This window comes from Sus scrofa, chromosome 13 (genome assembly GCF_054392235.1).
Source record: "Sus scrofa isolate SSC_HxYL_T2T_F1_AM1 chromosome 13, Sscrofa_HxYL_maternal_Yorkshire_Landrace_v2.0, whole genome shotgun sequence".
In the NCBI taxonomy this organism is placed as follows: domain Eukaryota; kingdom Metazoa; phylum Chordata; class Mammalia; order Artiodactyla; family Suidae; genus Sus; species Sus scrofa.
The window spans coordinates 49,653,792-49,675,536 of NC_139395.1; the positions used below are offsets into that span (position 1 = coordinate 49,653,792).

General features: G+C 40.9%; 2 protein-coding genes and 3 non-coding genes across 66 annotated transcripts in view; 4 read left to right on the forward strand and 1 right to left on the reverse strand.

Moving 5' to 3' along the window:
• The window catches only part of PBRM1 (polybromo 1), a 130,811-nt gene extending 117,164 nt beyond the window's left edge, over positions 1 to 13,647 (reverse strand). For 13 of the 50 annotated variants that reach the window (XM_084988497.1, XM_084988491.1, XM_021068912.2 and 10 more), the window contains exons 1-3: positions 13,483 to 13,647; positions 7,968 to 8,120; positions 6,820 to 6,917 (exon numbers count right to left, since the gene is read on the reverse strand). In XM_084988497.1, coding sequence (XP_084844623.1) covers positions 6,820 to 6,917; positions 7,968 to 8,105 — 236 coding nt within the window. In that variant the 5' untranslated portion in view covers positions 8,106 to 8,120; positions 13,483 to 13,647. Of the gene's footprint in view, positions 1 to 6,819; positions 6,918 to 7,967; positions 8,121 to 9,749; positions 9,876 to 13,138; positions 13,345 to 13,482 lie in introns of those variants that run through there. The other 37 variants (XM_084988514.1, XM_084988510.1, XM_084988519.1 and 34 more) reach the window with 11 other exon arrangements.
• Positions 13,648 to 13,765: 118 nt separating this feature from the next.
• GNL3 (G protein nucleolar 3) lies at positions 13,766 to 21,673 on the forward strand. 13 transcript variants are annotated; one of them, XM_013981771.3, is made up of 16 exons: positions 13,766 to 13,860; positions 14,399 to 14,538; positions 15,035 to 15,093; positions 15,505 to 15,642; positions 15,754 to 15,867; positions 16,096 to 16,176; positions 17,182 to 17,314; positions 18,100 to 18,212; positions 18,470 to 18,587; positions 18,989 to 19,076; positions 19,824 to 19,998; positions 20,115 to 20,257; positions 20,340 to 20,476; positions 20,567 to 20,748; positions 21,003 to 21,069; positions 21,435 to 21,673. In XM_013981771.3, the coding sequence occupies exons 3-16, from the start codon at positions 15,058 to 15,060 to the stop codon at positions 21,518 to 21,520; spliced, it is 1,611 nt and encodes a 536-aa protein (XP_013837225.2). In that variant the 5' UTR covers positions 13,766 to 13,860; positions 14,399 to 14,538; positions 15,035 to 15,057; the 3' UTR covers positions 21,521 to 21,673. The 13 variants fall into 13 exon arrangements, 6 of the variants coding, with proteins under 6 accessions (XP_013837225.2, XP_084844700.1, XP_005669695.2 ...); XM_084988574.1 differs by having other exon boundaries at positions 20,567 to 20,743; XR_014823248.1 differs by lacking the exon at positions 14,399 to 14,538 and having other exon boundaries at positions 13,766 to 13,946; positions 20,351 to 20,476.
• On the forward strand, positions 17,358 to 17,434 carry LOC146397334 (small nucleolar RNA SNORD19). Its single transcript, XR_014825406.1, has one exon. It is a non-coding gene; the product is annotated as a small nucleolar RNA SNORD19 (small nucleolar RNA).
• LOC146397335 (small nucleolar RNA SNORD19B) lies at positions 18,257 to 18,341 on the forward strand. Its single transcript, XR_014825412.1, has one exon. It is a non-coding gene; the product is annotated as a small nucleolar RNA SNORD19B (small nucleolar RNA).
• Positions 19,687 to 19,763, forward strand: LOC146397336 (small nucleolar RNA SNORD69). Its single transcript, XR_014825409.1, has one exon. It is a non-coding gene; the product is annotated as a small nucleolar RNA SNORD69 (small nucleolar RNA).
• Positions 21,674 to 21,745: the final 72 nt, after the last annotated feature.

The window sequence follows — 21,745 nt, forward strand, 5'->3', positions numbered from 1 at the left end:
CTGTGTATGGGTATAGAATAGCCAAAGCACAAATAAGAGTTTTAACCAGAAAAGTAAGAAACACCTTGCCTGATGTGCAGAGCCTGCTGGCTACCCCTAAACCTATTTTCCCTCCTTCCCAAGATGAGAGCATTCTAAGTTGCTGCCTGGGTACTAAAGACCATATTCTTCAGCCTTGTTGCAGCTAAGGACCAGCCATTGCAAAAGCTGAAGTGTATTATGTTCAGGTCACATTCTTAACATGCCTTGTTTCCTATGGGCTGGAAGACAGTTGTGGTGGTGAGCAATCTCAGACCATGAAGACAAGGGTGATAACTCAGGCACAGAAGAATAAAGAGACAGACAGTATCTCAGCCCTAAAACCTCACAGAACAGGAATTGTACATGAGAGAAAGCAATTGTTCTTGTTTCAGTCACTGTTAATTAGGATGTCCTAGTACAAGCAACCTAATATACTAACCAAAACAAAGTCTCAAAAAGAAACTCATGGAAGTCCCCCTGTGCAGGAGGTTAAGAACCTTGTGTTGTCACTGCTGTGCTGTGGCATGGGTTTGCTCCCTGCCCCAGGAACTTCTGTATGCCACAGGTACAGTAAAAAAAAAAAAAAAAAAAAAAAAAAAAAAAAAAAAAAAAAAAGAAAGAAAGGATATTACAACCAATGCCACAGAAATAAAAAGCTAATAAGAGTTTACAATGAACAACCACATGCCAATATACTGGATACCCTATAAGAAAACAGATAAATTCCTAGAAATATACGACCTACAAGACTGAATATGAAGAAATAGGACACTTGAATAGACATACAACTAATATGGAGGTTGAATCAGTAATCAAAAATCTCCTGGCAAAGTTACCACCCAAAGCAATTTACAGATTTAATTTGATCCCTATCAAATTACCCATGATGTCTTCCACAGAACCAGAACAAACAATCCAAAAATTTGTATGGAACCATACTCAGAAATGCCAAAGCAATCCTGAGGAAAAAAAAAAAAAAAAGCAGGAGGTATAACTCTCCCAGACTTCAGACAATATTATAAAGCTACAGTAATCAAGACAGTATGGTACTGGCACAAAAATGGATATACAGATCAATTAAACGAACAGAATAGAAAACCTAGAAATAAACCCAGACACCTATAGTCAATTAATCTTCAACAAAGGAGGCAAGAATATAAAATGGGAAAGACAGTCTCTTGAGGAAGTGGTGCTGGGAAAACTGGACAGCTGCACACAAATCACTGAAATTAGAACACACCCTCACACCATGCACAAAAATAAACTCAAAATGGCTCAAAGACTTAAAACATGACACCATAAAACTCCTAGAAGAGAACATAGGCAAAACATTCTCTGACATAAACCACACAAATGTTGGAGTTCCCATCGTAGCTCAGTGGTTAACAAATCCGACTAGGAATCATGAGGTTGCAGGTTCCATCCCTGGCCTTGCTCAGTGGGTTAAGGATCCAGCGTTGCCATGAGCTGAGGTGTAGGTTGCAGACACGGCTTGGATCCCGCGTTGCTATGGCTCTGGCGTAGGCCCGGCAGCTACAGCTCTGATTAGACCCCTAGCCTGGGAAACTCTACATGCTGTGAGTGCGGCCCTAGAAAAGGCAAAAAAGACAAATAAATAAATCAATAAATAAACCACACAAATTTTTTTTAGGTTAGTCCCCCAAGGCAATAGAAAGAAGTAACAAAAATAAACAAATGAGACTTATAAGCTTTTGCACAGAAAAGGAAACCATAAAAAGACCAAAAAGACAGCCTACTGGATGGGAGAAAATAGATGCAAATGATGTAACTGACAAGGGCTTAATCTCCAAAATATATAAACAACTCGTACAACTCAACAACAAAAAACCCAAACAACCCAACTGAAAAATGGGTAGAAGATGTAAATAGCTATTTCTCCAAAGAAGACATATGGATGGCCAACAGGTACATGAAAAAATGCTTAACATCACTAATTATTTGAGAAATACAGATCAAAAATACAATGAGGTGCCACCTCATACTGGTCCGAATGGCCATCATTAATACGTCTACAAACAACAAATGCTGGAAAGGGTGTAGAAAACACAGAACCCTCCTACACTGTTGGTGGGAATGTAAACTGGTACAACCATAATGGAAAATAGGATGAAGGTTCCTCAGAAAACTGAAAATAGAACTACCATATGATCTAGTAATCCCACTCCGGGGCATATATCCAGACAAAACTACAATTCAAAATGACACATGCACCTGAATGTTCAGAGCAGCACTATTCACAATAACGAAGACATGGAAACAACCGAAATGTCCATCGACAGATGAACGGAATAAGATGTGGTACATATACACAATGGAATACTATTCAGCCATAAAAAAGAATGAAATAATGCCATTTGCAGCAACATGGATGCAACTAGAGATTCTCATACTAAGCAAAGTTAAACCATAAAGAGAAAGACAAATACCATATGGTATCACTTAAACGTGGAATCTAAAATATGGCATAATGAACCTATCTACAAAACAGGAACAGATTCATAGACATAGAGAACAGACTTATGCTTGCCAAAGGGGAGAGGGGAGAGTGTGGGATGGACTGGGAGTTTGGTGTTAGTAGATGCAAATTATTACATTTAGAATGGATAAGTGGGAGTTCTGCTATGGCTCAGTGAGTTAAGAACCTGACTAGTATCCATGAGAATGCGTGTGTGATCCCTGGCCTTGCTCTACGGATAAAGGATCTGGTGTTGCCAGAAGCTGTAGCTTAGGTTGCAGATGTGGCACAGATCTAGTATTGCTTTGGCTGTGGTATAGGCCAGGAGCTCTACTCCAACCCCTAGCCTGGGAACTTCAATATTCCCCAGATGTGGCCCTGAAAAAAAAAAATCCCCTAGCAAAGAAAAGCCCTGGATTCAATGGCTGTTGAATTTCACCAGACATTTAAAGAACTAACATTATTCTTCTCTAATTTTTCCAAAAAAATTGGAAGGAAAACTTACTTATTCTGTGACACTAGTAATGCTCTGATACCAAAGCCAAAGACACTACAAGAAAATAAAATGGAGTTTCCACTGTGTCATAATGGGATTGGCGATGTCTCTGGGGTACTGGGAAGTAGGTTTGATCCCCAGCCGAGCACAGTGGGTTGAGGATGTAGCATTGCCACAGCTGCAACTTAGGTCTCAATTGAGGCTTGGATCTGATCCCTGGTCTGGGAACTCCTTATGCCGCAGGGCGGCCAAAAAAAAAAAGAAAAAGAAAAAGAAAGAAAACTACAGACCAATATTCCTTATGGATATTGATATAAAAAAATCCTCAAAAAAATACAACAAAATGAATTCAGCGGTTATGTTAAAAGAATTATATTCCATGATCGAGTGAGAGTTAGGCCTGCAATGCAAGATGGTGCAACCTATGAGATTTGATAAAAGTAATGAATCATATTAACACAATGAAGGAAAACAGGAGTTCCCTGGTAACCTAGTGATTAAGGATCTGGCATTGTCACTGCTGTAGCTCAGGTTACTCCGTGGTACAGGTTCAATCCCTGGCCCAGGAACTTCGGCATGCTGTGGGTGTGGCCAAAAAAACCCCCAAAAGAATGAAGGAAAATAACCACATGATCATCTCAACTAATCCAGAAAAAGCATTTTACAAAATTCACCATCCTTTTCATGATAAAAACACTCAACAAATTAGGTATAGATGGAACCTATCTCTACAAAATAAAGGCCACATGAAAAAGCCTATAGCTAATATTATACTAAAAATGGTGAAAAACAAAGACATTGCTCTCATCACTTCTTTTCAACATAGTACTGGAAGTCCCAGCCAGAGCATTTCGGCAAGAAAACGATATAAGAGCCATCTAGGAGTTGCCGTCGTGGCGCAGTGGTTAACGAATCCGACTAGGAACCATGAGGTTGCGGGTTCGGTCCCTGCCCCTTGCTCAGTGGGTTAACGATCCGGCGTTGCCGTGAGCTGTGGTGTAGGTTGCAGACGCGGTTCGGATCCCGCGTTGCTGTGGCTCTGGCGTAGGCCGGTGGCTACAGCTCCGATTCAACCCCTGGCCTGGGAACCTCCATATGCCGCAGGAGCGGCCCAAGAAATAACAACAACAACAACAACAAGACAAAAGACAAAAAAAATAAAAAATAAAAAATACATCTATTAAGAGTGTATCGATTTAAAAAAAAAAAAAAAGAGCCATCTAAATTAGACAGGACAAAGTAAAACTATCTTTGATCACAGACGACAGATCTCATATGCAGAATACTCTTAAAGATTCACACAAAAAAACTTTTAGAATAAGTGAATTCAGTAATGCTGCAAGATACAAAATCTACATACACAAAAATGAGTTGTATTTCTATAAACTCACAGTGAACAATCCAAACCAGAGATTAAAGAATAAAGCTAACCAGTGGGGTGAAAAATTTATATAGTGAAAACTACCCTTTTTTTTTTGTCTTTTTAGGGCTGCACCCGTGGCATATGGAGGTTCCCAGGTTAGGGGTCTAACCTGAGCTGCAGCTGCCAACCTATGCCACAGCCACAGCAACACCAGATCCAAGCCGCATCTGTGACCTATACCAAGGCTCAAGGCAATGCTGGATCCTTAACCCACTGAGCAAGGCCAGGGATCAAACCCACTACCTCATGGCTCCTAGTCGGATTCGTTTCCGCTGCACCACAAAGGGAACTCCCAAAAACTACACATTTAATTTTTTTTTTTGGCCATGTCCATGGACCAGGGATCAAACCCTTGCCACAGCAGCAACCTGAGCTGCTGCAGTGACAACACTGGATCCACAGCCCACTATGCTACAAAGGAACTTCTGAAACCTACACATTTCTGTAAGAAATTAAAAAACACACAAATAAATGGACAGATATCCCATGTTCATGAAATGGAAAACTTAATACGGTTAAGATACCAATACTACCCAAAGCAATCCATGGAGTCAGTGTAAAATCTAACAAAATCCCAATACCATTTTTTTTTGCAGAAACCAAAAAAACCTATCCTGAAAAAGAAGAACAAAGTTGGGGAGTTCCCGTCGTGGCACAGTGGTTAACGAATCCGACTAGGAACCATGAGGTTGCAGGTTCGGTCCCTGCCCTTGCTCAGTGAGCTGTGGTGTAGGTTGCAGACGCGGCTCGGATCCCGCGTTGCTGTGGCTCTGGTGTAGGCCCTTGACTACAGCTCCGATTCAACCCCTAGCCTGGGAACCTCCATATGCTGTGGGAGCGGCCCAAGAAATAGCAACAACAACAACAACAAAAGACAAAAAAAAAAAAAAAAAAAAAAAAAAGAAGAACAAAGTTGGAAGACTATATTAGGGTACTCCAAAAAAACAGAAACAATAGAGAAAAAGAGAGCGAGAGTGAGAGGGAATAAATGCTATTACAGAAAATGGCAATTAATTATGGAGGCCAAAAAGTCCCAGGATATGCCAGCTGGAGACCAGGAAAGCAGTGATGTAAAAAGTTCAAAAGTCAAGAACCTAGAGTTCAAAAGTCCAAGAACCCAGAGTTCTGATGTCCAAGAACAGGAGAAGGATGTCTCCATTCTAATGGAGAACACAAATTCACCCTTCCTGTACCCTTTTATTATTCTATTCAAGCCCTCAGGGGCTGGAAGATATCCAGCTGCATTGGTGAAAGCCAACTTCTTTACTCAGTCTACCTATTCACATGTTAATCTTTTCAAAGAACCTCCTCACAGACACACCCACAAATAATGTTTTATTAGCTCTCTGGGCATCCCTTAACTCAAGTAAGTTGACACACAAAATTAACCATCATGGAGTACTCACTCTCTTTGATTTCAAAACTTACTACAAAATGATGAGTGTGGTGAGGATGAAGAGAAATTGGAACTTTTTTTTTCATTTTTTTGGCTGAGTCCTTGGCATGTGCAAGTTCCCAGGCCAGGGATTGAATCCGAACTGCAGTTGCAAACTGCACCACAGCTGTGGCAACACCAGATCCTTAACCTGCTGCACCAACAAGGGAACTTCCAGCAACTGGAGCTCTTATACACTGTTGGTGGGATGTAAAATGGTGCCATGATTATGGAAAACAGTATGGTGTCAAAAAATTAAAAATAGAATTACTACAAGATCCAACAATTCCAGTTCTGGGTATATATACAAAACAACTGAAAGCAACCTCTTGAAGAGGTATTTGTATTTGCACACTGATGTTTATTTACTGAAGCAATAATTCACAACAGCCAATAGGTAAAACCAACCCAAATGTGGTATATGCATACAATGGAGTATTACTCAGTCTTAAAAAGGAAGGAAATCCTGTAACATGGTATTGACATGAATAAATCCTGAGGATATTATGCTAGGTGAAATAAACCAGTCAGAAAAGACAAATACTATATGATTCTACTCACATGAGATATCTAAAGTAGTCAAATTCAGAGAAATAGGAAGTGCAATGGTGATTGCTAGGGACTGGAGAGGGGGAGGGGGAAATGAGTTATTTAATGGGCATAGAGTTTCAATTTCACAATATGAAAAAATTCTGGAGATCTGCTGTGTAACGATGAAAATATACTTAACACTTACTGGACGGATTAAGAATGATTAATATTGCAAAATGATTAAGACTGTAGATTTTACATTTTATAACTGAAAATTTTTCTTGAATTAAAAAATTTTTAAAATATATGCTTCACTACCTCTTGACAACAAATACCAAAATGTGGACCCAAGTAACATTTAAGCCATTCCTTCTGAAGGAAAACTCAATTTCCAAACACTTTCAACTTGGACTCAGGACCAAGTCCCTCCCACTCACCTTCGCTTTGGTGCCCTAATGAAGAGCTCACAGAGGAGCCTGCCCTGCTCATCCTTATAGTCTCGGATGGTGTTGTAGAGTTCATGGCACACAGCAATCTACAGTAGAAAAAGGAGAAAAATCACCAGAAAAGTGAACAGAAAGCATTAGGATTATCTTAAAAACAAACAAACAAAAAACACATAAAAAGCCAGTAGAGAAAGATGAATCCTTCAATTCCCATATGGGGACCCAAGTCTGAAATAATGCTGACAGTATTTCTCCTTATTTAAAATCATTTTAAATGATTAGATTTTTTCATCGGATTTATACTACTAGTAATTTTTTTTTAAAACCTTTTCTGTTTTTTTCATCTTTATTGAAGTATAATCGACGAAATTGTAAGATATTTAAAGTTATCACTTTAATGATTTGATATAGGTATATATTGTGAGAGGATCCTTCCCATCTAGGTAATTAGTATATCTATCACTGTATGTATTTTTCAATTTATAATTTTTGATGAGAACATTTAAGTTCTAATTTCTTTTTTTTTCTGTCAGTTGTTCTTTTATTTTTTCTTTCATTTTTTTTATTACTCAAATGAATTTATCACATCTGTAGTTGTATAATGATCATAACAATCTTAAACAAAATCAATTTATATCACCCTTGCTTAAATTAAAAATCATCCAATAGAAGGGCTTCTTACTACTCAGAGAACAAAATCTAAACTCCTAACAATGCCCACAGAGCATGCAGGGTATACTCTGGCTGAGGAGACTTTACCAGTTTCCTTCTCCATCTTGACCATTGCTCTGTAATCACAACACACCAAATCCAAGCCCTCTGCCTGAAACACTCTTACCCAGCACTCTGCAGGGCTGGTGCTTTCTGATCACAGAGAAATCTTTTATGCTTGGCACACGACAAGCACAGTTATTTAAATGACTATATAACGGGACATGCTGATATACTTTATTATTTCATAATACTAAATTACTCCATCACTCAAATACTTTTGGCTAAATATATACTTTTCATAAAAGAAAAATTGAGAATATCAAACCAGAGGAAAAAGAAGCACACAGGCCTTGCATCATAACTGCTTATCATCGGAGGAAGGGTAGCGAAGACAGAAGACAGAAACTGTGATCCAAGTTACTCACAGGGTCTACAGTCGGAAGACTGGAAAGTCTCCTCCTTTTCCTGCTTGGGCCTGGTGTGGACACAGAATGGTGCCCGTCATCAAAGTCCCCGCTGACACTACTGGAAGGGGAGGTAGCTCTTCTTCTCTTGGAACCCATGGAATCCAACTTCTTCTATAAGAAATAATTAGCCATGTTCTTATACTTAAGTTTATACTTTGCCACCAAGCCCTCAGCTGGCCACTGACTACCAAGCTTCTGGTTCACTTTGGAGGATATTTAAACTGTTGCAAAGAAGGTTAACTACTTTTTTTCAGGGCAAGTCCTAAATCTTGCTTTAGCCCCTTCGCTTACCAGAATGCTACACTTACTTGGATGGGACAAATTCAGCAAAAGTATACTCATTTGTACATTACCAATTTTGAAGGAATCAATCACTTCTAGCCTCAAATTTATTCTGGACTGGAGTTTGGAAAATGCAGTGGTACACCAGTGTGTTAAAGGTATTAATCCCTTAGTCTCTGAGGCAGTTAGGCAGGCCTCAGGGACAGAGACCCCAAGGTGGTCACCTCTGGAGTCAGCAACCTCATTTGTTTTCCCCCGTGTTTCTTACAATTATGATCAATCTCCAGATGGGCCAGGATGTGGGGGAAAACAAAAAACAAAAAACAAAAAAAACTGGAAGCAGACCTTGATGCAAATATGTAGTGCAAAAGGGTAGAGGAACAGAGGACTGGTTAACCTTCTAGCATTTCAGATATGCCCTAAATTAACACACTGAAAATTGAGTTTTCTCCATTCCTTAAAACACTTAACATGACTTACTGTACCTATGCTAAAGTAGCAAATCTGTGTTTTAAAACTTTTCTGTTAATCCAGACTAACTTCCTTTTCAGTTATGTGACGTACTCAGCTCTACTCTAAGGAACTCACAGCTTTATATTTTCAGTAGGTGATCTGGAAGACCACCTCAGAAGTGAACTTTTAGGTCCTCCTTGGCCTTTCAGAAATATGTAAATACTTGCTCTCGGTTTTAGTAAGGCTACTAAATAATATTAACACAACTTTACAGATACACATATTTGACTATAACACAAGAAATGCAACTACTGAAATGATCTGCTACAGCTAGAGGGAAAGGGTGTATACCCAAGAAAGTCCTACAAGGTTTATACAATTTAACAACATCAGGCAGTATATTATGATTTCAAAAGTCTTTCTCTAAAGCAAAAAGAAAAAAGTGATCCCAATGTCATTCATCAACATTCAATTTCAGGAAACTAAGACACTAACAGCTGAAAGAATGGGCTGCCAGTGGTATGGAGAGAAAAACTGGGTATCTCCAGGGAACAGAAAGCAGAAGCAAAACAAACCAACAAATAACAAATTCTGGTAACCAACTAAGAAACAAGAGGAGTTTCTTATCTCTTCCTCTGAACTGCAATCCACATGGTGTTTAAACACAGAGTCTAAAGTGATGATGTTCCTTCCTACGGGACTTGGTTTGTCATACAGTGTATTAGTTTGCAATTGGCCGAAGCTTCAAAGGACTTAGACCAAGGCCAGCCAAATATTGCTGATCTTTGTTTGCTTTATAAAAGGTTGACAAACTGGCCTTACTTCATTAAGATGAAGAAACTAAGGACCAGACTTCTGTAAACAGTCTATGACGAGGACACAAGTGAATTTGATGAACATAAGGTGGGACTCTTTATGAAGAGGATAACAAAATTTAAGAAAGGTGGAAGGGAAAAGGCAAGGAAGGACAGAAAAGGAAAAGGGTGTAGATGATCAGTAATTTACCAGCTTTACCAGAGCACAACCAGCGCCTCGAAAAGCCAGTCTCCTCATTATGTCTGAAGGCCAAGTGAAGCCAGGGGGAGAAGGCAGGGCTTTAGAAGTGCTGATTCAGTGTTAATATATTCAAAACTGAAAGAGAAGAACAAGGCAGAGAAAGGGGAAATAAAAAGAAGGGTCAGAAAGAGCAAAAATGAGTACGGATAGATAGAAAACATTCAAACAGAACTGCTAAAGAAAGATAAGAGAACTGAAGAAAACAGGCATATCAGTTCTGTTCTGCTAAGCAAACCACTGCAAAGGGGCAGGCACTAATAGTACACTTCCATTGCTTCCATTTTTAAAACCAAATGCTTTTCACATGCTTAAAGATGTCTCACTGAGGCTCCCCTTTACTCACCTGGAATGACTGTCAATTCCAGGAATGAAGCATGCCTGTCCAACTGCCCCCCAGTCAATAAGAGCAGAGTTCAATTAGAGTTGGAATGAAGGGTGAACACATGTGGAAGGCTCACATGTGACACCAAATGTTAGCAAGCTGGAACAAACTAAGAATGGCTCATGTGAGCAAAGAGTCTGAAAACTCACCAAAAAAAATTCAGAGAAAGACATTTCTTTCCTAAAGTCCTAAGAGCATTGAAAGGATACCACATGCAACTTTGGAAAGGTTTAAAAAGGGGGGGGGTGGAGTTCCCATTATGGCTCAGTGGTAACAAACCCAACTAGTATCCATGAGGATGTGGGTTCAATCCTTGGCCTTGCTCAGTAGCTGAGGGATCCAGCATTGCTGTGATCTGTGGTGTAGGTTGCAGACGAAGAGTTGGTTTGCTGTGGTGTGGGCCAGCAGCTGCAGCTCCAATCTGACCCCTAGCCTGGGAACTTCCATAGGTCTCAGGTGAGGCCCTAAAAAGACCAAAAAAAAAAAAAAAGCCTTCAACCATGTGGCAGGAGATCAAAATTACTTTTGCAAATAATCCACTGAAAATCAAATGACAAAAAATGTAAATCACTGGGGTATATGTATATATAGTTTAGACCATACAACATCAAAAACTCCTTGAATCATTAATTTACTTTGGTAAGAAAAAAAAAGGTCCTTATTACCTAAGAATAATTTTCAAATCTCATCCAAAGAATACATTTTAAAATGTATTTTGGAAGTTTAGCAAGAAAGGAAATGTAGGAGGAGCAATAAGACCTGAGCTCAGAAGACAAGAGACCCAAGTCTTTCATCTCTATCCATTTGATGTTGCTTGAGTTACAACCTCTCAGATCTGTCTCTTCATTTCTAAAATGAGAACACTAGAGTGTACATACCTCCCTGAGATTGTCGTGACAGTGAGATGTACGTGAAATCACTTTGAAACTTCAAAGCACAACAAAAGTGTTAAGTTTTAACTCTAGGACTGCATGCTCCCTTGGACACAGGAACAGCATTTTTTTTTCTTTTTTATTTTTTTTAGGGCCACACTGGCGGCAGCATATGGAAGTTCCCAAGATAGGGGTCAAATTGGAGCTGTAGCTGCTGGCCTACACCACAGCCATGTGGGATCCGAGCCTTGTCTTGAGACCTATACCAGAGCTCACAGCAACGCCGGATCCCCTACCCATGGAGAGAGGCCAGGGTTTGAATCTGCATCTTCATGGATATTAGTCAGATTTGTTTCCCCTGAACCACAACGGGAACTCCAGGAACAGCGTTTTATCCATTTTTGTAGCCTGATTTACAGCACAGTTTGGGTGATCAACTTCTGTTTAATAAATGTATTAAAAGTGAACTTAAATGGGATGTTAAGAAAAAAGTTTGTGTAGTTTAGAAGGTCTGTGAGCATCCATTCAGCAATTCTTTTTATATAAAGAGAACAAGAAATCGATTCTGAAGCTCAGTTACAAGTTTTAAAATGGCACTGATTACAATCACAGGTCCAAAAGTCTAAAAACCAATGATAAATTACAGTGGACAGTAAAGAATAACTTTACAATGTGCAATTGGGAAACTATTTACTCAGTAAAGCTTTGCTGGTATATTTTGACAATTTATAAACTTTCAGTACTTTCCTGTATTTCTAGTGATTCTTTAGTACTGCAATACATGTTTAAAACAAAAATCTTGGAAAACAGACGGTTCAAAGAGAAAAAAAAAAAACCCACTTATAACACTAATTTCCAGAGAAAATCCACCCTTAACATTAGTGTTGACACTTTCAGTATTTATTCACGCCTCAGCTGCCTGTAAGAAAAACAAAACTACGAACAAACTGCGTATATTATATTGCAGCCTGTGTTTTAACTTAGGGATGATTCTCCCAAGTTGACATTCTTTCACATGATGTTGGATGGCTTCATAGTAGTCTCTCATACATATACAACAATTTACTAATCTTGAAGATCTGGGAAGAATATTAATATGCGAGGTATTTTGTACACTTCCAAAGCCAAAGACAGTGGTCAAAGCACTTTTACTCATCCACATGCACATGTAACTGGTTTGACATATTTCTTCAAAAGATATCATCCAGGAGTTCCCATCATAGCTCAGTAATAACGAGCCCGGACTAGTATCCAAGAGGATGCAGGTTCAATCTCTCGCTCAGTGGGTTAACGATAGGGCATTTGCCGGGGGCTGTGGTGTAGGCTGCAGACCTGGCTCGGATCTGGCATTTCTGTGGCCAGAAGCTACAGCTCCAATTCAACCCCTAGCCTGGGAATCTCCATATGCTGTGGGTTCAGCCCTAAAAAGACGAAAAAAAAAAAAAAAAAAAAAAAGATATCATTCGATATTTCTTTGGATCTTAAAACATGGGCAATATACTAACAAGTTATAAAGCAGAAATTACTACGCTTTTGTATAGTCCAACTTGCTTCTGAATTACATTTGGGAAAAGAGCACACTACAAAATGGAAAAAAACAATACTTAGAAATCATTTTTGAGGAGTCCTAGCTTGTTGGAAAATAAGTTAATACAAACGCTTTATTCCAACATGTTTCTAAAATCATAGTAATAATTTCTATAACCACCATACCGTATATTTGTCTTTGTTTCTGAGGGTCCCCTCTAAATTTTTGCCAGTTTTTCTTCCCCCTTAAGTCACCAATATGTACCCTATAATAACAAAACCATGTTTCTCTCTCAGTAAAAAATTTTGAGACGGAAAAATAGTAAAACTCAGAAGTTTACACAATTTTAAACCTTGATTATTTGTGGTGTTGCAGTTAAGTAACTCTATGCGGCCCCTACGATAAATACAAGTCCCACTGATAAAAAACAGTCTGAACACAGTTACCCAGAAAGTGTTTTTAAAAAACTACTACGAGGCTTTGCGCCCGAACCGCCAGAAAAAGACAAGAAAAAAAAGAGGCCTTGAACTGTGGAGAAAATGAAAGACTTTCCGACCTGTCACTGGTACGACCTGTCACTGCTACGGGGGACTAAGAGATACGTTGACAGCTTTGAAGCTGTCCGCGACAAGCGCTCGATCAGCCGCCGGGGGCGGGAAAGCGGGTCTCCGAGAGTTTCCGGGCCGCGGCGCGCCTTTGTCCCGGCCGGCAGGTGCGGCAAAGCTGCTGGGCCCGTCACGAAGCCTGCCGCCGTGCCCCGCCCCGCGCACCCGGCCGGACCGGCGCGTCCCCACGGCCGGGGCGGGGCCTCCGCCGCTGCTCCCGCCCGCCCGGGCCCACACAAAGGCCCGGCAGTCGGCCGAGAGGAAGCGGCCCCGCCCGCCCCGCGCCTGGCCTTACCCAGCCGCTCCGCCGCCTGCAGCCCCGGCCGCGGTCACCGACCGCCGCGCCCCGCCCCGTGGCCGCCACGGCTGCTGCTATTGCTCCTCCGGCCGCGGCCGCTGCCGTCGCTCCAGCACCCGCCGCCCTCACCGCCCTCACCCCTCCCGGTTCCGCCGCAAAACCAGCCCCGCGGCCGCCAAGCGATCCTGGCTCTGCGCGACACTGCGTGCGCGCGCACGCGCGCCGGCGGCGGTGCGCTTTACGGCAGCTGCGTGAGTGCGTGACGCTCACTAGTGGCCTTAATTCGCACGTGGCCCTTTCGGAGGCACATTGTGTCTGCGAGCGCTGGTGTAACTGCTGGCATTGCCTTTCCAGCTTCCAGTATGAAGCGGCCGAGTGAGTCGGGTCGTGGGGCGGGTGTAGAGGGACTTGATGGTCGATGAGCCTGTGCCGCTTGATCTGTGGAAATAAGGGTCTAGCGGGTAGGTTGTCTCCCTGGTCCATCCGAGGGTTGGAAGGCCCCACGTTGACCGCGGGCCCGTGGTACAGAAGGAAGGCTGAGTCCCAAGGATGAAGATCAGGGTAGGGTTTCTTGAGGCGTATTTCAGTGTCTGAGCCGGGTTTTGGGCCCAGCATTTTCCCTTCTACGGCCACGTTCGGTCCGGCCCTGGTAAGGTCTGAGAGTCGCCTCTCAAACCCAATGTTAGGTTTTCCTTTGTGATTTTGTTGTTTGACAAGAAGTAGCTGTCGTCTTGAGTCTTATACGCTCCTGTGTGTGATCCCAGTCTTATCTTGGAAAAGTGAGACCATGAAAGTTGGGCTCTATACCAGATTTATTAATTAGGTCACATTCTCTGGGACTTGGGTGGCCCATGTTTGTTTTTATCGGGGGCCCCACAGTTTTTGTTTTTTGTTTTTTGTTTTTGTCTTTTAGTGCCGCACATGCGGCATACGGAAGTTCCCAGGATGGGGATGGAATCCGAGCTGCAGCTGCTGACCTACACCACATCTCATAGCAACACCAGATCTTGAACCCACTGAAGGAGGCCAGGGATCCAACCCATTTTCTCATAGGTACTAGTCGGGTTCCTTACTGCTGAGCCAGGACAGGAATTCCTCACAGGATACTTAAAATAGGTTTCAGAGGTGGTTAATTACTTAACAAAATAAATGGATAAATGGATATGACCTTAGAGCAAAGTCATCAAAAACTAAACAAATCGATCATTTATGGATGAAATAGATTATAAAAAGTGATTTTAAAAAGTAATATCGGCGTTCCCGTCGTGGCGCAGTGGTTAACGAATCCGACTAGGAACCATGGGGTTGCGGGTTTGGTCCCTGCCCTTGCTCAGTGGGTTGACGATCCGGCGTTGCTGTGAGCTGTGGTGTAGGCTGCAGACGCGGCTCGGATCCCGAGTTGCTGTGGCTCTGGCGTAGGCCAGTGACTAGAGCTCCGATTCGACCCCTAGCCTGGGAACCTCCATATGCCGCGGGATCGGCCCAGGAAATAGCAAAAAGACCCAAAAAAAAAAAAAAAGTAATATCTTTGTGATCTATTGCTTTGTAGAGTTAAAGAAATCAAGTAAACGCATGACCTGCCATAAGCGGTATAAAATCCAAAAAAAGGTAAGTCTTGTTCTTGGGAGAGTTATAGCAAGTGTAAAGCTAAACTTATTTCTGCCCCACTCCTCCACAAAGAGGTCTCTATTAATATGACTTCACCTCAGGAAACAGAGATTGAATAGACTAGCTATGAGAGCAAGCTTTTAGGCATCAGAAGTACAGCTGTGGGAAAGTGCAGTGATAAAGTGATGAGAAAGTCTATAAAATTGATTAACATGGTAAGAATTGCTGCAAAAAGAATCTCCTGCTGACATTTTCTTGTTGATTTATATATATACGTGGTGGGTTCTTTGTATTGCAGTTAAAGTGTTTTTAGGTCATCTTACCAATACAACTAAAATGCAACATGATTGATTTTTCATGTGAGTTCTCTTTAGTATTTTTGTATGCTGATAAATTTTTTTCTCTTGATAGGTACGAGAGCACCATCGAAAATTGAGGAAAGAGGCTAAAAAACGAGGTCGAAAGAAGCCTAGGAAAGACCCAGGAATTCCAAATAGTGCTCCTTTTAAGGAGGCTCTTCTTCGGGAAGCTGAACTAAGGAAACAGCGGGTAAGATGCATTAGCTGAAATTTTCAACAAGTGATGTGTGTATTTTTTCAAAATAAAGTCAGAACACCAGGTCACTTTGGCTCACCCATTTCTCTTGTGGCTTGGACATAGCTTGAAGAACTGAAACAGCAGCAGAAACTTGAGAGGCAGAAGGAACAGGACAAGAAAAGAAAACTTGAAACTAATCCTGGTGTTGAGCTGTCTCACAAGGTTCTTGTGAAAGAGGTATGATGAGGTCTGTTTGTGAGCAAGAGATAAATTCTAGAAGTAAAAAAGCACATGCTAAGGCAGGGGTTGCTATGCCTCTTGGGAGGAAAAAAGGCTGAATTCAAATTCTGTCTTATTTATTAAAATATCAACTGCAGTACTCCAGTTGTTCATGAAAAATGGAGAAACAGGTTACATCTACTGACCTTCTAATTTTGTCTACTTCCTTTTGTCTTTATCCTATAGGAATTTGGGCGATCTAAAGCTAAGAAAGCCAAGTCAAGCAAACAGAATCCAAAGAAGTTGTACTGTCAGGAACTTAAAAAGGTATCTTAGTCTAGGTCAGTGCCTAAAAATGGTAATGATGTTTGAAAGACTATTGTCATCTTTTTTTTTTTTTTTTCCTTATGACACCAACCTTGCAAAGGTAGAAGTAGGGTTCTCTGGAGCTGGAAGACTCCTCCAGCAAGCTGGCTTACTCTGTTATGTTTGGCTGAAGGACATATTCTTGTTTTAAATTTTTTCGTGGGAACAATTTACCGTAAGCATGATTTACAAAAGTGGCATTTTATAAAGTAACATGTGTTGACACAGTGGTTTTTTAAATGTAGAACAATACATTAAGAGTAGCAGTGTAGGAGTTCCCCTCATGGCTCAGTGGTTAACGAATCCGACTAGGAACCACGAGGTTGCAAGTTCCATCCCTGGCCTTGCTCAGTGGGTTAAGGATCTGGCATTGCCGTGAGCTGTGGTATAGGTTGCACACGCAGCTCAGATCGCACGTTGCTGTGGCTCTGGTGTAGGCCGTCAGCTACAGCTCAGATTAGACTCCTAGCCTGGGAACCTCCATAAGCCACAGGAGCAGCCTAGAAATGGCAAAAAAAAAAAAAAAAAAAAAAAAAGGCAGTGCAAAAAAATATAAGAATCTGTTAAAGTACAATGCTAAAACCAAAGTGAGGGGATTTCAAGGGGATGGCTTGTTATAGTACTCCCAATGTCTGTTTTCCTAAGCTCATTCCCATCTGTGACTAGGCTGCTTATCAGGTCTTGGCCACAAAGGCTAATCAATCTATATAATTTACAAGGAGAGGATTACATGTTTAGATAGTTTGACTGTTTCCACTCTTGAAATCCACTTTGATCAAAGGCAACTGAACAAACCTGTTTTATTTTCATATAAGAAATGGTGAATGTGTTAGCTTGATAACCCAAGTGAAGACAAGAGATTTAACTCTGAGTTTACTTTGTTACAAAGTAGACAATGCTGATGTACTTATGTGGAGGGTAGTGCCAGAGCAGGGGGTGCTGTTCTGATAGCTTCTGCTTTGACAGGTGATCGAAGCCTCAGATGTTGTGCTGGAGGTATTAGACGCCAGAGATCCTCTTGGTTGCAGGTGTCCCCAGGTGGAAGAAGCCATTGTCAAGGGTAGACAGAAAAGGCTAGTACTTGTACTAAATAAGTCAGGTAAGCAAAAATAATTGCCCTTTTATGTTCCATATGCACTATTGAGGTGTGAGGAAAACATCTGAACAGTCTGATTGTGTCTGAAGACTGATAAGATCCAACTCTGACCTCAGCAAAACCAGTGCATATGTGTGTGCTCTTGTTAACAAAGACAGTGCTAGATAGTAGGCTGGAAATGTTTTCTAGAAGTGATTTATGTGGTTTGTAATTTTTTTTTTTTTTTTGCTATTGAATATTTAAAACTACTTTGTCTTATTTAAGAGTGTAAGCTTTTATACTGTGCAGTATTTTTCACATAGGAAGTGATGACAGTGTTCCGTATTCCCCACACCTGCACAATGTCAACCTGGCATTATTTAGATGAAATACATAGTTTTGTATCTGGGTTTGGGCAGAAGGGACAAGAACACCCAGAAAAGAGATTTGTGAAGCACAGAGTAAGCTAGAATCTAAAATTACTCTTGGAGTCAGTAAACATGGCTGCTCCCTAAGAGTAAATTCTGGAAACAGAGCCCTAAGGTTAGTAGGGTAATAATTTAGAGGTTGGCTTAATCCTGAAAGGGTGAGCAGTGCAGAAGGGAATTGAAGAAATACAGAGGTGTAGGTACTGAGTTCTGTTAACAGAAGCATGATGGGGAGCTGACTGCCTCCCCATTAGTTTAGATACTTGTGAAAAAACTGGGGAAAGATAATCCTGAGTGAAATCCGGAGCTTTCCAAACACTGCAAATTCACCTCAACAAAATGATCAAATTGGAGCAGTGTTTTATTCTTAATTCCTATCAGATTTGGTACCAACGGAAAATTTGGAGAACTGGCTAAATTATTTGAAGAAAGAGTTGCCAACAGTTGTATTCAAAGCCTCAACTGATCTGAAGGACAAAGGGAAGAGAATCAAGGTACCCTTAATTTAGTGGTGGGAAATAAGGTTATTTTATCTTTTAGATGGGTGAAATATGATGAGTATACAAAATCTTGATTTAAAAAAACTGAAAGCTTGTAAGATCCAACTCTGATTTCATCCAGAAAAAACCTGAAAGGCAGTGGAGCATGGTGATTTTTACTAGATGGGCTCTTGAGCCAGATTGCTTAGATTTTTAACTGGTATATTGTCAGAAGTAGTTAAACTAATTATTCGGGATTTTAATTTGTGAAGGAAAGGAAGAAAGCTGCTCCATTCAAAACTGAAGTTTGTGTTGGTAAAGAAGGCCTTTGGAAGCTTCTTGGAGGTTTTCAGGAGATTTATGGCAAAGCCATTTGCGTTGGGGTTATTGGTGAGTTTTAGTTCAATATATTTTATCTCACTTCAATAAGTGCCATGCAGAGTATGGCATTGCTACTAAATGAAGGGCTTGTTCAGATGTTAGCTTCTTACCTACCTCACCACACACACACAACATAAAGACAAAAATTTTAAGTAATTGATGTGTAATTCAGTTTTTTTCCAATTGGGCACTGTAGGTAATATATTGTAAGAGTGTTGGTTTCTTTGAATTGGTAGTTTTTTCCTGCCTTTTTCATTCTTGTGCAAGAAATGAAGATGCTAAGAGTGGTCTTAGTGTTAAAGTAATTCTGATCTTGTTCTAAACATTATAAGGCATAAAATAAGGCAGTGGAAATTTTGTAGTTAGCACATAATGCCTTTTTTTTTAATCTGTGGGTTTCCCATTTGTAGGTTTCCCAAATGTGGGGAAAAGCAGCATCATCAATAGCTTAAAACAAGAACGGATATGTAATGTTGGTGTATCCATGGGGCTTACAAGGTAAATTGAGTTTCGTGGTTTTAGTATTTCATTATAGATGAGTAAATGTGATTTTAGTCATCAGACCGTTTTCTGTTTCCTCACTTTTCTAGTCAGTGAGAGGAATAGGGTTATGCCAGTGTTAGGCTTGGGGAAGAACTGATTGGAGTAGAATAGCTGCCCACAATCTAGTTTGAAAGATGAGCAAATAGCTTCAGAGAGGGGAAAGCTGCCTCAGAGGAAGTGCTTGAATCTGAAATTGAAATGAATAGAAGTTTTCCAGGTAGAGGGAAAATGTTTATGCCTGGAAAACAGCATGTGTTTAGGTCAATATGTATATAAACTATAACACCTAGTGTTTCTCTTTAGAAGGGGCTCGTGTGTTCTTATTTTTGTTTTGTTTAGGGCAGCACCCAAGGCATGTGGAAATTCCCAGGCTAGGGGCTGAATTGGAGCTACAACTGCCAACCTACGCCACAGCCACTCAAGATCCAAGCCACATCTGCAACCTACACCACAGTTCATGCAACATGAGCAGGACCAGGGATTGAACCCATATCCTCATGGATACTAGTCTAGTTGGTTACTGCTAAGCCACAACAGGAACTCCCTGTTGTTATAGTTTTGGATAACTACGGAGCAAATGATGATAAATTGGATCTGACAAGCTATGCTGAGTTTGTTCAATCCAACCCTGAGCTTCGTGTTCTGTGTGTTATCCTTTAGGTAAACCAGTTCCCTCATTAATTACTATCTTTCTTGTTAAAGGTGCATGCAGGTTGTCCCCTTGGACAAACAAATCACACTCATAGATAGTCCAGGTTTCATTGCATCTCCACTGAACTCTGCTTCTGCACTTGCTTTGAGAAGTCCAGCAAGTATTGAAGTAATAAAACCAATGGAGGCTGCTAGCGCCATTCTGTCCCATGCTGATGCTCGACAGGTAAAAGAATCCCCTTTTCTCTTCTCTTGAGCTCCATCTTGTAATTGCAATCCATTTTTTAAAAAACATCTATAATACTGTAAGACATAGATGACAGTTTGTTTTTCTTTTTTAAGGTAGTACTGAAATTTACTGTCCCAGACTTTGAGAATTCGCTGGAATTTTTCACTTCTTTTGCTCAGAGAAGAGGACTGCACCAAAAAGGTGGAAGTCCAAATGTAGAAGGTGCTGCCAAACTGCTGTGGTCTGAGTGGACAGGGTAAGGCTTCTTTTTCTTGTCATGGTGCTGACCACATAGGATGAAGGAACTGGTTTTTGACAAATGTTGTTTTTAATACCAGTGCCTCCTTAGGTTACTATTGTCACCCCCCTACATCCTGGACTCTTTCTTCACATTTTAATGAAAGCATTGTGACAGACATGAAATGGGGCTTTAATCTGGAAGAATTAGAAAAGAATAATGCACGCAGCATACAAGGTAAGCATTGGCTGTGTTTAACTGCACTCTTGAGCTGCCAGGCCAGTAAAGGTCTCATCCGTTTATATTGGGTCTGTTTGCCTTTCCTAGCTATCAAGGGTCCTCGTTTAGCCGGGAGCATCCTTTTCCAGTCTTCAGGTTTGACAAATGGAATAATAGAGGAAGGGGACATACCTGAAGAACCCCTGAAACAGAAAGAACAGAAGCAAGAGGAGGGGGAGGACTATGGAGATGTTGACACCGACCAAGAAAGTGTTGACAAAGAAGGTGATGTAAGTATGTTGTATGTACATGAGTTGATTAAGTTTCTAGCGTAGTATTGTACAGCATCGAGAAAGAGCTTAAGGCAGAGATAGAATTAAATATTTCATGACCAAAAACCCCCTCATACAATTTAGAAATTTAGGGCTTGCAATCATTAGTCTTGATTTTGTGCATCCATTAATGTGTACGCACCTTGAGATTTTCCTGTGTACATAATTACTTGGATTAATGACAAGTGCTACTGTTTTTCTCTGTCCCACAGGAAAAGAGCTCAGACACATCACCTGCAGAAGAGGCCTGTGAGGCTGTGCCCAAGGGGTCTCAAGCAGGTGAGTTGGGTGGAGGGGTCTTCTAACAAAGCAGTATGGTATGGCATTACTTATACTTTTTTTTTTTTGTCTTTTTGTCTTTTTGCCATTTCTTGGGCTGCTCCCGCATATGGAGGTTCCCAGGCTAGGGGTCGAATTGGAGCTGTAGCCACTGGCCTACACCAGAGCCACAGCAACATGGGATCCGAGCCAAATCTGCAACCTACACCACAACTCACGGTGACAATGGATCCCTAACCCACTGAGCAAGGCCAGGGATCGAACCATCAACCTCATGGTTCCTAGTCGGATTCGTTAACCACGGAGCCACGACGGGAACTCCTGTACTTTTTTTTTTTTAAACCTCACTTTTCTTTCCAATATAGGTGAGCAGTCTGCACTTTCTTTTGTCATGGAAAAGATGACTGAGGAAGATGATGCTTATGACTTCAGTACAGACTACATGTTATAGAACCTCATTCTTCTATAAGGGTTTTTTGCTTGTTCTTAATATTGTGGACAGACTGTCAAGCTGTTCTGTATGTTATACCAGTATGACATGAACTGTGTAGAAAATATTTTGTGAATATGTGTAACAATAAATAGAAATCAAGTAACTCAAAAAGTGTCTGAATTCCATAAAAAGACAGCTTATTTCTTAAACAGTAGGTAGAAGTTACCTGGAAGTAAAAAACAA

Excerpts from the sequence above, each read along its gene's own strand:
- GNL3 (XM_005669638.4), top strand. The coding sequence starts at position 13,904 with ATGAGCCTGTGCCGCTTGATCTGTGGAAATAAGGGTCTAGCGG. Across the intron at positions 15,643-15,753 it reads CTGAACTAAGGAAACAGCGG|CTTGAAGAACTGAAACAGCA; the intron begins GTAAGATGCATT and ends GCTTGGACATAG. Across the intron at positions 19,077-19,823 it reads GTATCCATGGGGCTTACAAG|GTGCATGCAGGTTGTCCCCT; the intron begins GTAAATTGAGTT and ends TTCTTGTTAAAG.